Raw genomic sequence first — 12416 nt, 5'->3', positions numbered from 1 at the left:
AGTCCTTCTCAACACAGTTTTCCTATTCCTCCCATTCAGAGCCCTCACTGTCCTTCTCAACACAGTTTCCCTATTCCTCCCATTCAGAGTCTTCACAGTCCATCTCAACACAGTTTTCCTATTCCTCCCATTCAGAGCCCTCACTGTCCTCATAGACATTCTCAACACACCTTTCACAGTACTTTCCAGCACAGCCTTACAGGAAGGGTAACATCCAGAATCATAACTCCTTCAACCACCTAAGTAGTTTGACCAAATGCAACCTTCCTGGTCCTTCTGAACTCGGTATTCACATTCCTTCTCTAAGTATCCTTCACCGACCTTTCAAACACAGCATCTTTTCAGATCTTGTTTACATCATGTTTCTCAGTCCTTCTCTACACAACCATCACAGTCCTCAACTTGGCCTTTGCAGTCCTTCTCTAGACAGTCCTCAACATGGCCTTCACATTCATTCTCAACACAACCTTCCCAGTCCTCAACATCTTCTTCACAGGCTTTCTCAAAACCTTTACCGGTTCTTCTCTCTACCTAGCCTCTAGACTTACCAGTGCACCAAGCTTCTGCACACGAAACAGATCTGTGACAGAAATACAGTAAGGAAATACAAGTACCCTGTTATATTACTCTAAGAGGCACTACAAGTGTTGCCATCCCTGGGGCTCCTTTTTACACAGCAACCCTTACTAAGGTTAACCTTAACTTGTATTCTTTAACACCGTACTATGGTTACCTTAGTGACTTACCATCACGATGCTTTATGAAAGGAGGCCCTGGTCTTTAACTTAATTTCAAGCTTACCTGTGACAATTAATGAAAGGATGTTATGGAGGCAAAAATGATTCAGTGCTGGTGCCTTTTTCATCTAAAACAGTGGATGCTTACTAAAAAATGCTTTTGTTTGCCAAGATGTACATGACTAATGTTTGCAACTGATGTTTCAGGCTGGAATGGTGTATCCGTCCAAGAAGATCGGTCGGATGGTGAGCTTCCTGGGTCTTCTGTCTATAGCTGGCTTCTTGCTTGTGGTCCTCACACCGCTCGGTTTCCCTTATTCAAACACTAATGAACAAAAGTCACAGCAGAGAACTGTTGTCATGGTGAGTTGCATGTTTAATGTGTTTCCAGAAACTGCAGCAGAACAAGGTTGATGTGTGGCCAGCTTCAGTAGAACATTGCTGATGTGTGGCCAGCTTCAGCAGGACATTGCTGATGTGTGGCCAGCTGCAGCAGAACATTGCTGATGTGTGGCCAGCTTCAGCAGAACACTGCCAATGTGTGGCCAGCTTCAGCAGAACATTGCTGTGTGGCCAGCTTCAGCAGATCATTGCTGATGTGTGGCCAGCTTCAGCAGAACATTGCTGATGTGTGGTAAACTGCAGCAGAACATTGCTCATATGTGGCCAGCTGCAGCTGAACATTGCTGATGTGTGGCCAGCTGCAGCTGAACATTGCTGATGTGTGGTCAGCTGCAGCTGAACATTGCTGATGTGTGGTGAACTGCAACAGAACATTGCTGATATGTGGCCAATTGCAACAGAGCATTGCTGATCTGCAGTCAACTGCAGCAGAACATTGCTGATGAATAGTCAGCTTTAGCAGAACATTGCTGATGTGTGGCCAACTGCAGCAGAACATTGCTGATGTGTGGTCAACTGCAGCTGAACATTGCTGATGTGTTGTCAGAGGCAGCAGAAAATGGCTAATGAGTAGCCAGTTGTAGCAAAGCATAGCTAATTTTTATTCTGCTGTCGCAACTACGCTGATGTGTAACCACAGTTTATGAAATGGCATCTACCCGGTGGCCTGTTGCTTGTTATTTCAGTGGCAGACTTACAACTGTATTTCATAGCCAGTGGGCCAATACATTTCCCATTAGTATATGTTTTACCATGTCATTGGCTATGGCTGACATTACAAAAATAGTTTACAGTTGTGGCAGCTAGATGACGTCTGTATGTATAGTTCATGATCAATCAAACTGCAACTTCCACAGATCAGCCTACCCTTTTATCTAACACTAAACGTGATTGGTCTAGAGAATGGTTTCAGTAATCATGTTGTATTTGTTAAATTTGCTGTTGCACATGTTTGTGTTTCACAAGGAGAGTTACAAATCCCCTGTGCTCATTGCATGAAGAACATGTAGAGATCAGTCATGCTAAAGATACTGGCCATTTTGACTTTGCCTGTTTTTTCTGATTCAGATGGCAGTGACACTAAATAAATCCAACAGTCAACACCTAGTTATGCTTTGTAAAATTTGCTTTTGCATGCGTCTATGTTTACCTCACTACAAGTAATTCATTAGTTACATTATTTTAACACCTTATCTCAGTTTCCTGGTTTTAGTTCAGGGCTGGTTACATGTTAACAAGGCCAGCAAGATTTTTCAGCCCTCTTGGCTTATTGGGGTATTTTTTAGGAGTTTCATCCACTGCTAACCACCTGTAAGTAGACATGGTTGATGTGTGATGATTTGGTTTTTGTTCATGTTTGCTTTCCAGCACATAGACAGACAGTTCCATGATCAATCCATGTCCGTGATAAAACAAGACTCCTCATTGTGGTATATTCCGTTCGACTACAAAGGGCCCAAACTGTTGAAGAAGGAAGTTCCTGAACTGTTTGCTGAAGCCAAGCCAGTCCACTGTGAGGGAGCCTACTGTGGAAGACCCTACCTCTACCCAGTCTTGCCACTCTTTGATGCAGTGTAAGTTGTCTCACATCAGTTGTCTCTCGTCAGATTAACTTGCCCAGTGAGTATTTTGCCATGATGTCATCTGCCTCACTACACAGGGGTCATGGTGTGGTTCAAGCATTGGCTCGTCTCACCAAAGACCTGGATTCCCCAAGCATGATGTTTCTAGAATATTGCTAAATGCAAGCAAACTCAGGCAGCCAGTCAGTCTCACTACTGTATAGAGTGTTTCACAGCAATGTAAGTCATCTCACAGAGTAAGATGACTCAGAAGAGTGTTGTCTCACATTAGTGTAAAATGTCTCATTAGTTGTCTTACGGTTACATTGTCTCACAACAATATAAGGTGTTGGTTTAATGGAAGTTGTCTCATGGGTGGTGTGTTCACATGTCTTTTCTAGAAGCCAGAACCCCAAAATGGTGAAATGTGGTGCAGTTCTGGCAACCGAATGGGATTTAATTGTACACAATCAGGAATAATTTAGCTATGATTAAGGCTGGGGCTAAAGCTACCATGCATGACTACCATGCAGGGGCCCTTTTGAAGGTCACATATACTCTAGGGGGTGAAAATGCATAAATCACTCATTGACATCGTTATAAATGAAACCCCGTCATTAAAACTGCTCATTTCAATCTTTAATTACCTTAAATCAACCTTTTTAACAACAACTGTGTTTTCATAGACGATTCTGTCAAAATCACTTGGTGTTGCTAGGTTGTAATCCGTGCTGGGTGGTATAAACCTACATGTTATTTGTCATCATTCACTTGATGCTCAGTTAATGAATTTATAACAGGTATTATTAGTGGTAATGTCACTTAGATTACCCGACAAAGGCCCCCATTTGACATTTTTTGTGTCTGCATCGATCAAAGGATTATCTGATAACACGCTGATTGATTAATTATTTTTATGGGGGATTTGTCAAAAGGTAGTGTTTATGTATGTATTTACTAATCTATGCTTAATACACTCTGTTGTGTCTGTGTCTATGTAAAAATAACACCCTTCTTTCAAAGGATTAACCGCCTATACATTGATTGATTGTTCATTATTGGCTACCTAAATAACTTTTTTGAAAGAATGACGCACATTATACAATTAGTTGCCAGGTGTGCTATCTTGGGTGACCAATGAGACTATATAGCAATGTGAAAAACCTGAAACGATACATCACGTTTTCGTATATTAGACTGTTAAAAGACACATCACTTGAGAAATCTGCAGATGAATTATATATTACTCGTTTTTGTGGATATTGATGGATACTTTCCTCGAGCAAGGTATTAGCCTGACATTGCTCCTGTAACTTTAATTTTAATATTTGCATTTTGTTTTTATTGAGTTGTCGTAGCTTTCAACAGAATCATTGTTTTCATCAGTAGTAATGCAGACGACATACATTATGATTCATATAGGCAAACTATAAAATGTCTACAAATTACAAAATTATGTTACACATCAGGTTACAGATCGCTTCTTTTTATTAAGTTTCAAAATGATAACAAGTATGATTAGTAAGTAATTAGGATTATGAGACCAAGTATAAACATGTATATTCACAAGTGTCTACATACTGGTGAGTGAACGTTACAAACCAAGTAAATTTAGCTAGTGAAGAAATTTATCGTGCAGTATTTTCACCTCGACACCAACCTCGCTTAGGTTATGTTCCAGCTTGTGTCATGCAAACTCCTTTTGGTTATGATTCAAATACATATTTAACTACTAATAGAAAGTAGTTTTGATTTTCTAACTTGATGAAAACAAACCATAATCTCATTAATTCCAATGGAATTGACTTCACGATTTTAAAAAATGGTGGCGCCCTGTCTCAGGATGAATGCTATTTAAGTCTGTGTTCATCGACTTACAAGAGCAAAATTACTTTCTACCGGTAGTAAAATATGTATTTTATCGATGGACAATAGGATTTTACATGATATTGCTTATAACATAACAATTTCACTCTTGGAAGGGAGGTGGAGGTCACTATAATATTGCTTGCAATATTAATGTCACTTCGACCATAAGTCCTTATGTTTAACGTTGTGTCATGCAAAATCCTTTTGGCCATGATTCAATGCATATTTAACTACTAGTAAAAAGTAGTTTTGATTTTCTAGCTTGATGAGAACAAACCATGATCTCAATAATTCTAACAGACTTTAGCCTGTGACTTCACAATTTTCAAAAATGACGGTGCCCTCTCTGAGAATGAATGCTGTTTAAGTTGGTTTTCACCAGCTTACAAAATCAAAATTACTTTTCACTGGCAGTAAAATATTATATATTATGTATTTTATTGATGGACATTAAGATTTTACATGACATTGCTTATAACATAACAATTTCACTCTTGGAAGCGAGGCGGGGGTCAATACTTATGCAATTACTTATGATAACATTGTCACTTTGACCACAATCTCGTTTCCGAGGAAGAAAGCGTTTTGTTCATGCAAAATCCTTTTGGTCAGCAATGTGTGGTAAGCAGTCTTGATTGTATGAACTCGATGAAACTTGAACTCCATTTCTATTCTGGAAGCGTGGTAGGGGGCGAACCACCCAATTTAGTATATGCCACAGGCTTCCACAACGCTCGCTTTGCACACACTAACAACCAATTTAAGCACAAACTACAGGGTCCGGTGGAAATCTGTGCATAGTGACACCATCACCCGACCCCAAGGAGCAACTGACGGCAACACAACAATTCGGCATGTCTTTTGTGACGTTGAGAAATCAGCAAAATGACGAGCTTCCTACACATTTTCTATACAACTAACTGAAAATCGTTCCTTCAATGACATCACTGCAGGGCTCTGGCGACAGAGCTACGTAACCAGTCTGGGATTTCGTTTGTGGGCGAGATAGAAGCAGATGGCTTTTTAGCAACTTTTGAGCGCTTAAGATTAATTAACCACAATTTTTTTTTAAAAATTTTTTTAAAAAAAAAAAAATTGGTGTTCCGTTTATGAGAAACCTAAAGTCTTTCATATGCAGTGGTAAAAAGAGTACCAAAACCATAATGTTATTCACATATGCTGACACCTTTGATATCTAGGTTTCCATTAGATCACCAACTTAATCACTTCACTTCAACCCATTGTCAGTTCTTTAGACAAATGTGAGTGAGAGAAAAGGGATTCCAATGTTACAGTCTTACATGTTGTCATTCACATTGAGGTCAATAGTTGTTTAGGCTGTGCAGTATGTTATTACTCTCTCTGGTTTATTTAGGTGTTAAACGACATCACTGCATGCAATCAGTTACAAAACATCTGTAACAACAGTACTGCATTCAGTCAATAACAAAACATTCAGGACAACAGTACTGCATTCAGTCAATAACAAAACATTCAGGACAACATTACTGCATTCAGTCAATAACAAAACATTCAGGACAACATTACTGCATTCAGTCAATAACAAAACATCTATAACAACAGTACTGCATTCAGTCAATAACAAAACATCTATAACAACATTACTGCATTCAGTCAATAACAAAACATCTATAACAACATTACTGCATTCACATTAGGGAAATAGGGAAATTGTAAATCCATACAATACAGAAAAACTGGGAGCTAATGGTACAAACAAAAAGTAGGTTACTTAATTCATCACTTCTGTGTTAGTGAGGAAATAATCAACTTATCCTGCATGGATGGACTCCATCTTAAATAGCCCTAGATCATACAAATGGAACAGAAAGAAACAAGCACTCATATAAAACCCAGTACCATTAAAAATGCTGCACAGCTTCAAATTTAATATTGGATCTAACTAAAGTTGTTTAATGTGGGAGAAATTCTGAAATATAGGTCTTGAAAAAGCAGTAAACATATCTAGGGCATAATTACAGGATCCTGGCATGATATGTCAAGCTTAAGCCTCCGAAAATCGAAAATTTTGACAGAAATATGTTCCTCTCTACATACTGAATTATCCCCAGTGAGACTAATGCATTTTCTAAGATGCTTTGGTGAAGGATCAAAGGTGCCGACAGTACGCTATCAGACGATAATGTGCACTTATTGCATTACGTCACACACCCTTATCATCACTGTGCCACTCTAGTCTATACTTTTGCATTAGGTTACAATGTAACCGACATCACGATTCATGTCAGTTACCATCACCTCATACAGCTTGCTGCAGTAAGTTACTCTGTTGCACCCTGATGCTTGGTTTGCTGATACGTCAATACAACAGCGTATCAGTAAGTCCTGTACAAGAATTCTTAATTTAGGTCACTGACACCGTTTGTTCTCTGCCTTAGATTAATCTAAATTATCATAATAAAGTAATAAATTTACATCTTAGAGAAGAAATACAGTTCGCTTTACCACGGAGTATAGCGTAATAAAGCACGCCTTCGCCCTGAACTATTGTAACGTTAAAGCACTCAGACACAAGCATCCTCATGCTTTAACTATAATAGTTCAGGACGAAAGAGTGCTTTATTACACTATGCATGGTGGTAGGGTGAACTGTGTTTCTTAAACAGAAAGGGTTGAGGGTTGTGCCGAAACTTTGAAGAATATGATAATGAATCAGGTCCCAGACATACAGAGTGTATGTGGTTCTTACTAGGAGGTAATAGCATTTAAACAAGAACTATTCTCCTAGTAATATTTGTGTTTGCATTTGGGAAAATATATACACTGTATATAGATCTAGGCAAGCAGAATGTGTCCTTCATTTAAAACATACTCTGTTGATCACAGCCGGTTGCTTCATGATATCTTTTGTAACAATGCCGCTGACTACAGCCCTACTCTTGGTAGTGTTCATCTAGTGAGATCTGTCAATATTTTAGAGCTCATGTTGTATTTTCGACATTCATCAGCCGATGAAGATAGTGATTCACATGAGCCAATTCCAGGATGCGATGACTATCTGTCAATTCATTAGTGTTCTGCTTGAAGGAGTATTCTGTTAAGTGTTCTGCTTAGTATCCATATAGTCGAGGTCACCCAATACTCTCAGTATCTATGGACGATTTCAAGGTTTTCAATGCAAAATCAAATTCTAAAGAGTCTGCCAACGTATATACCAACTTCTGTGCGCATATTGACTAGCTAAATTCAACTTGACAATTGACTTTCTGAGATACAACTTATGCAGAGAGCAGCTGATATTGGCGACATACACTGTGTTGTCAGTAACAGTATTTGGAACTGCCTGCAGTCTAGGACTGGGATATGTCCAAATTTTCAATATGTGTACTGAACCCCTATTACCTTACCCTACCCTATCCTACCCTATGTTTCAACACCTGGTCTTCTCTACATCGGCAGTGACTCTCTAGATCTTCCTGCTCCAAGGCTGAACTTGACTCGGCGGCTGGCCGTCCGTGTCACAAAGCGAGAGAAAATATCACCAGACCGAGTAAAGCTGTATTTCAGTGTTACTGGTAAGACTTATTCAAACAAGTTGTGTGTTTTTCATACCATAACAGTTGTGGGATAGTTATAGCCCAGTGGCAAAGTATAGCAAGCAGCTGTAGCTGCCATTATCCATTGGTTGTGGGTTTGAGTCCTGATTTGGTTTTCTTAATACATGAAATTACACCAGTACCACTAAATGTATTTTCTACGCATGATTGGAGGGAAGCTTCAGGTTAAGGGTTACAATCAGAGTTAGGGTTAGGGCTAGAAAATCCTCAGTCTAAATAAACATAGTCTCAGTATTATTCATTGCACTCCTCTGCTGACTCTAACAAACCCTAGTAGGTGGTTACATCAGGTAACACACCTTACCAAATAGCGAAAGTAAACATTCGCACATACCTTTTGAACTTTTACCTTGAAAGGTTTGTACCAAACGATACCAAATGGTATGTTTGATACAATCGCATCCCTGTGATGACATGGAGCTTGCTACAATACTGTCAGCAGATAGCTGAAAATAGTATTTTTGCCAATATGCAAGGATGTCAGCTTGCAGAAATTTTAGCTAATGGTAACCATGTTATCAGAAACCCTGATTGTACATATTGCAGGTGAAATATCTATCTTTTATGCTATTTTCATTTGTTGAGGGATCAGTGTCAGTGACAGGGGAATTTTGTAAGTCCCACCAAACCCTAAACAGTAGCCATTGGGTGATTGGTTAAGTCCATTCGGCCATCTTGCCTTTGATTAGACAGTCATAGGTCATGCAAAGGTTACTTGAGGCAACCCCCTACTAGGATTTGTTGGACTCAGTAGAGGAGTGTAGCGAATATTACTGAGGCAAAGCTTACTTAGACTGAGAGACTCCTATATATAAAACAATCAAAAGTAGCTAGAACAGCAGTATCAGTATAAATAAAGTGCTCTTTTGTCTGTTCATATAGGTGGTTCCGCTGTATATGTAACTTTCAAGATCAGCATAATTCTGGTCCTTCCTAACACTTCAGTGTCACTTGTCGCAATAATGCTACTGAAACATAAGTCATGCTTTGCCTCTGTCTCTCCCTAAGACATTGATTCAAGCAGCTTCTGGCATCAAGGGTGACCACTTTTGCATTGAATGTGTAGACATACCTGTTTGCCTAGGACTGAATGTATCACTTCCATGTTTCTTTGACAGGTCCCGATCATATGAACTGCTACATCATGCCGAGGCCAGACGTCCGTGTCATCTGGTGGTCCATGGGCTCCCAGGACCCTCAACCAGTCCGGACCAATGACTATCTGACAGAACCAACCTACTTCCTGTATCATGCCCACGGACATGAATCAGAAGAAAGTTGGGACTTCGCTGTGGAGTTTTACGTATGTACTCTAATAATGAAGACAGATAAAATACTGGTAATGATTTTCATGACAGAAATTTATTTTGCTTTTTGGTACAGTTATTTTGGGGATGGTTCTCTTGTGTCAAAGCTCATGGAAAAAACAAATCTCAGTATCAAAGGGCACAATCTCAGTGTCAATTCTAGACAGAAATGAATGTCCCATACCAACCAGCCATGGGCTCAAGTTTTGAAGAGAAGGTTCTCTGAATTATCACTTCATTGCCTTTATGTGCAGTGTATTGAGACAAACACAACCCTGCAAAGTCCCTTTGTAAGTGAGTGAATTTTGTTTTGCATGCTTTTAGCAATATTCTAGCAGTATCACAACGGGGAACAACAGAACTGGGCCTCACACATTGTACCCATGTGGGGAATCAAACCCAGGTCTTCAACGTGAAGAGCGAAGGCTCTGTCCACTAGGCTGCCTCACCACAGATGCATCCACTCTGCTTCCTGACTTTGTTATGTACCTATGACATTTGTTGGGTCAGTCAGTTGTATCATGTTTTTCTCCTTCAGGTCAGTCAAAAGAGGGACAAGTCTGAGCCCATTGTGGATGTAGGATTTGCTGGTCACTATCTCCATGGCAACAGTCAGAAGACAGAACACTTTCATAGATTTGTGTCCAAACTGCCAGGATGGGCCGTTGATGTGGGTTGGTCTTGCACATATGATATGTTCACTCTGTAACCAACTGATAATTCTGATGCAGATAGCCGCCAAGAATAACATAACCTTGTTTTAAGAGTTTGGAAGTACAATAATGACAAAAATTGTGGATAAGAACCTTAAGATTCATAGAGTGCAAAATTATATTTGATACAGATCCTTGTACCCTTCTCATACAGGGATGACATCTGTACAAGAATTTGCCTTCTGATAGATGACAGACAACGGTAGTAGAACCGTTATCTTAACACCACACATACAACATATAATTGTTCAATATGAAGTAAGAGATGTTCCGATATTAAGAAGCAACCAGTCAGGTCAAGTTTAATGGAATCACATTAACCATACTACCACTAGGATATCATGTATTTGAAATCTGGAGATTTTGGATTTTACACTGAAGACATTTTCATGTTTAACAACCTGAATATTTGAGTAAATAACTCACTTAAATGCGTCAAGAGCATTTAGAGGACGAAAAGGAAACAGACTTGCAGCAAACTTCACGTCTGTGGTTTCCAAAGTCCAACATATCTGTATCTTACCCTTTCAATGTTTTTTGTTGTTGTTTTTTTCTGTAATCCACCTGTTTGGTAATAGTCCATGCAATGTAATAGAAACAGTGTAAAGTTATAACATAATATATGACACCTACTTTTGAAATTGATGGGTGTTTCTTTGCAGAACCAGATAATACTGGTTACACATTTCTGGATGATATTGAGAGCTGTGATATTGATGTTCCTTTTATGTATGATCCCCAGGTGGGACAAGGAAGTTTCCTCTCCCTGACTTCAAATAATTACGGCATAATAGCCCTGCTGTGTCAGGCAGGCTGTTGGTAGTGGCATTATCTTATGACATTATGTTACCACAACTTAATGTATGAACATATGAAATACTTTCAAATCATCAGTCAGAAGTCCACGGTAGATGATGATTGCATTCAAATTTCTCATGAAATATTTTGTTTGTTTGGTGTTTTGTGATGCAGTTGTAGTGTCTCATCATTCCCAAACATGACCTGCATAAATATCTCTAGCCATAACTTGCTTTACTTGTTGACTGTTATGTGCAATGTACATGATAAGATATTCCTCAGGTTGAACAGTTATCTTACAACTAATGTATATAATTATTGATATATCCCATGGGTTGAACAATAAGTATCACAGCAAATAGATACATTGTTGATATTTCCCTGGGATAAACAATCGCTGTGTCAACAAGTGAATAAAATGGTGATATTTCCTTATGGTTGAACAATATTGTTACAGCAACAAGTAACACGTTGATAACTCCCACAGACTCATCAGTAGTGTACCACTGACAAAAATTGCATTTACAAGACTGATAAAATCCAAATGATGAATCCAAGGATGAAACAGATGATGAAGAGAAATTATGGGAAAATCTGACATTTTATTCCATTCCTTCGGAAATGTTTCACCTGTATGGATATGTATTACTTTTTCTCATATGCACTGGCATTGGCTAGTGGTACACTCACAAAATGGAATACACCCTACTTTTTTAATGGTATACAACAAATCAACAGCTTGTTTGGAAACTGTTTTATATAAGCAAGCACATGGAAGTCCTTTTATTATTTATTTGTACAAGTTCTTTGATAACAATTCTATTTTTATCAATGGATAGTGATATGTGTCAGGTATAGATGATCATACATGACCTGTTTACAGAGATTATACTATCTTTAAGTTGTTGTGTTTGATATATTTATTTTGTCTATTAGTATCAGTAAAATCTGCAGGATTTCAATATTTAGTCATGAGACTAGCCTTCTGGAATAATTATATTACACAATATCTGATCAAAATTTAAATAATGGAAAGAAATCTAAGGCTGACATGCAAACTGTGTGTGTGTATATGTCTACATATTATAAGTTGTTCACTGGTCACAAGGATACCTCAAACCCATGGGCCCTGTGGGACCAGTGAACAACATACCTATCTTACCGAACACCTCAATGTCAATTTTGGACTGTTTGAAGCATGGGTATCAAATCATACACTTGAGCTAACCTGTGTGAATCAAACATTTTGAATCTTGCATCTTGCTGTTTATAACCCATAGGTATTGTCTTAGTAAAGTCGCTGCAATGGAATTCCCTTCTTAATATTCTCAGGGACTACATTTGAACGTTTTGTCAAAATGTATTTTTGGGAAAGAGAGTGAAATGTTTTCGTAGCCATCTCTAGATTTTGCGGACGACACAAGAAAAA

At 38.7% G+C, this 12416-nt stretch overlaps 1 protein-coding gene across 1 annotated transcript in view; it reads left to right on the top strand.

Moving 5' to 3' along the window:
• LOC137290979 (endoplasmic reticulum metallopeptidase 1-like) overlaps positions 1-11547 on the top strand; it is a 37889-nt gene extending 26342 nt beyond the window's left edge. Inside the window, exons 10-14 of the mRNA XM_067822212.1 lie at positions 945-1100; positions 2508-2713; positions 8012-8127; positions 9288-9472; positions 10015-11547. Of these exons, the coding sequence (XP_067678313.1) occupies positions 945-1100; positions 2508-2713; positions 8012-8127; positions 9288-9472; positions 10015-10185 (834 nt within the window). The 3' untranslated portion in view covers positions 10186-11547. The remainder of the gene's footprint in view (positions 1-944; positions 1101-2507; positions 2714-8011; positions 8128-9287; positions 9473-10014) is intronic.
• The last annotated feature ends 869 nt before the right edge of the window (positions 11548-12416 follow it).

The sequence above is a fragment of the Haliotis asinina genome, chromosome 7, assembly GCF_037392515.1.
Source record: "Haliotis asinina isolate JCU_RB_2024 chromosome 7, JCU_Hal_asi_v2, whole genome shotgun sequence".
NCBI classification, from domain to species: domain Eukaryota; kingdom Metazoa; phylum Mollusca; class Gastropoda; order Lepetellida; family Haliotidae; genus Haliotis; species Haliotis asinina.
This window is presented reverse-complemented; position numbering and strand designations above follow the sequence as displayed.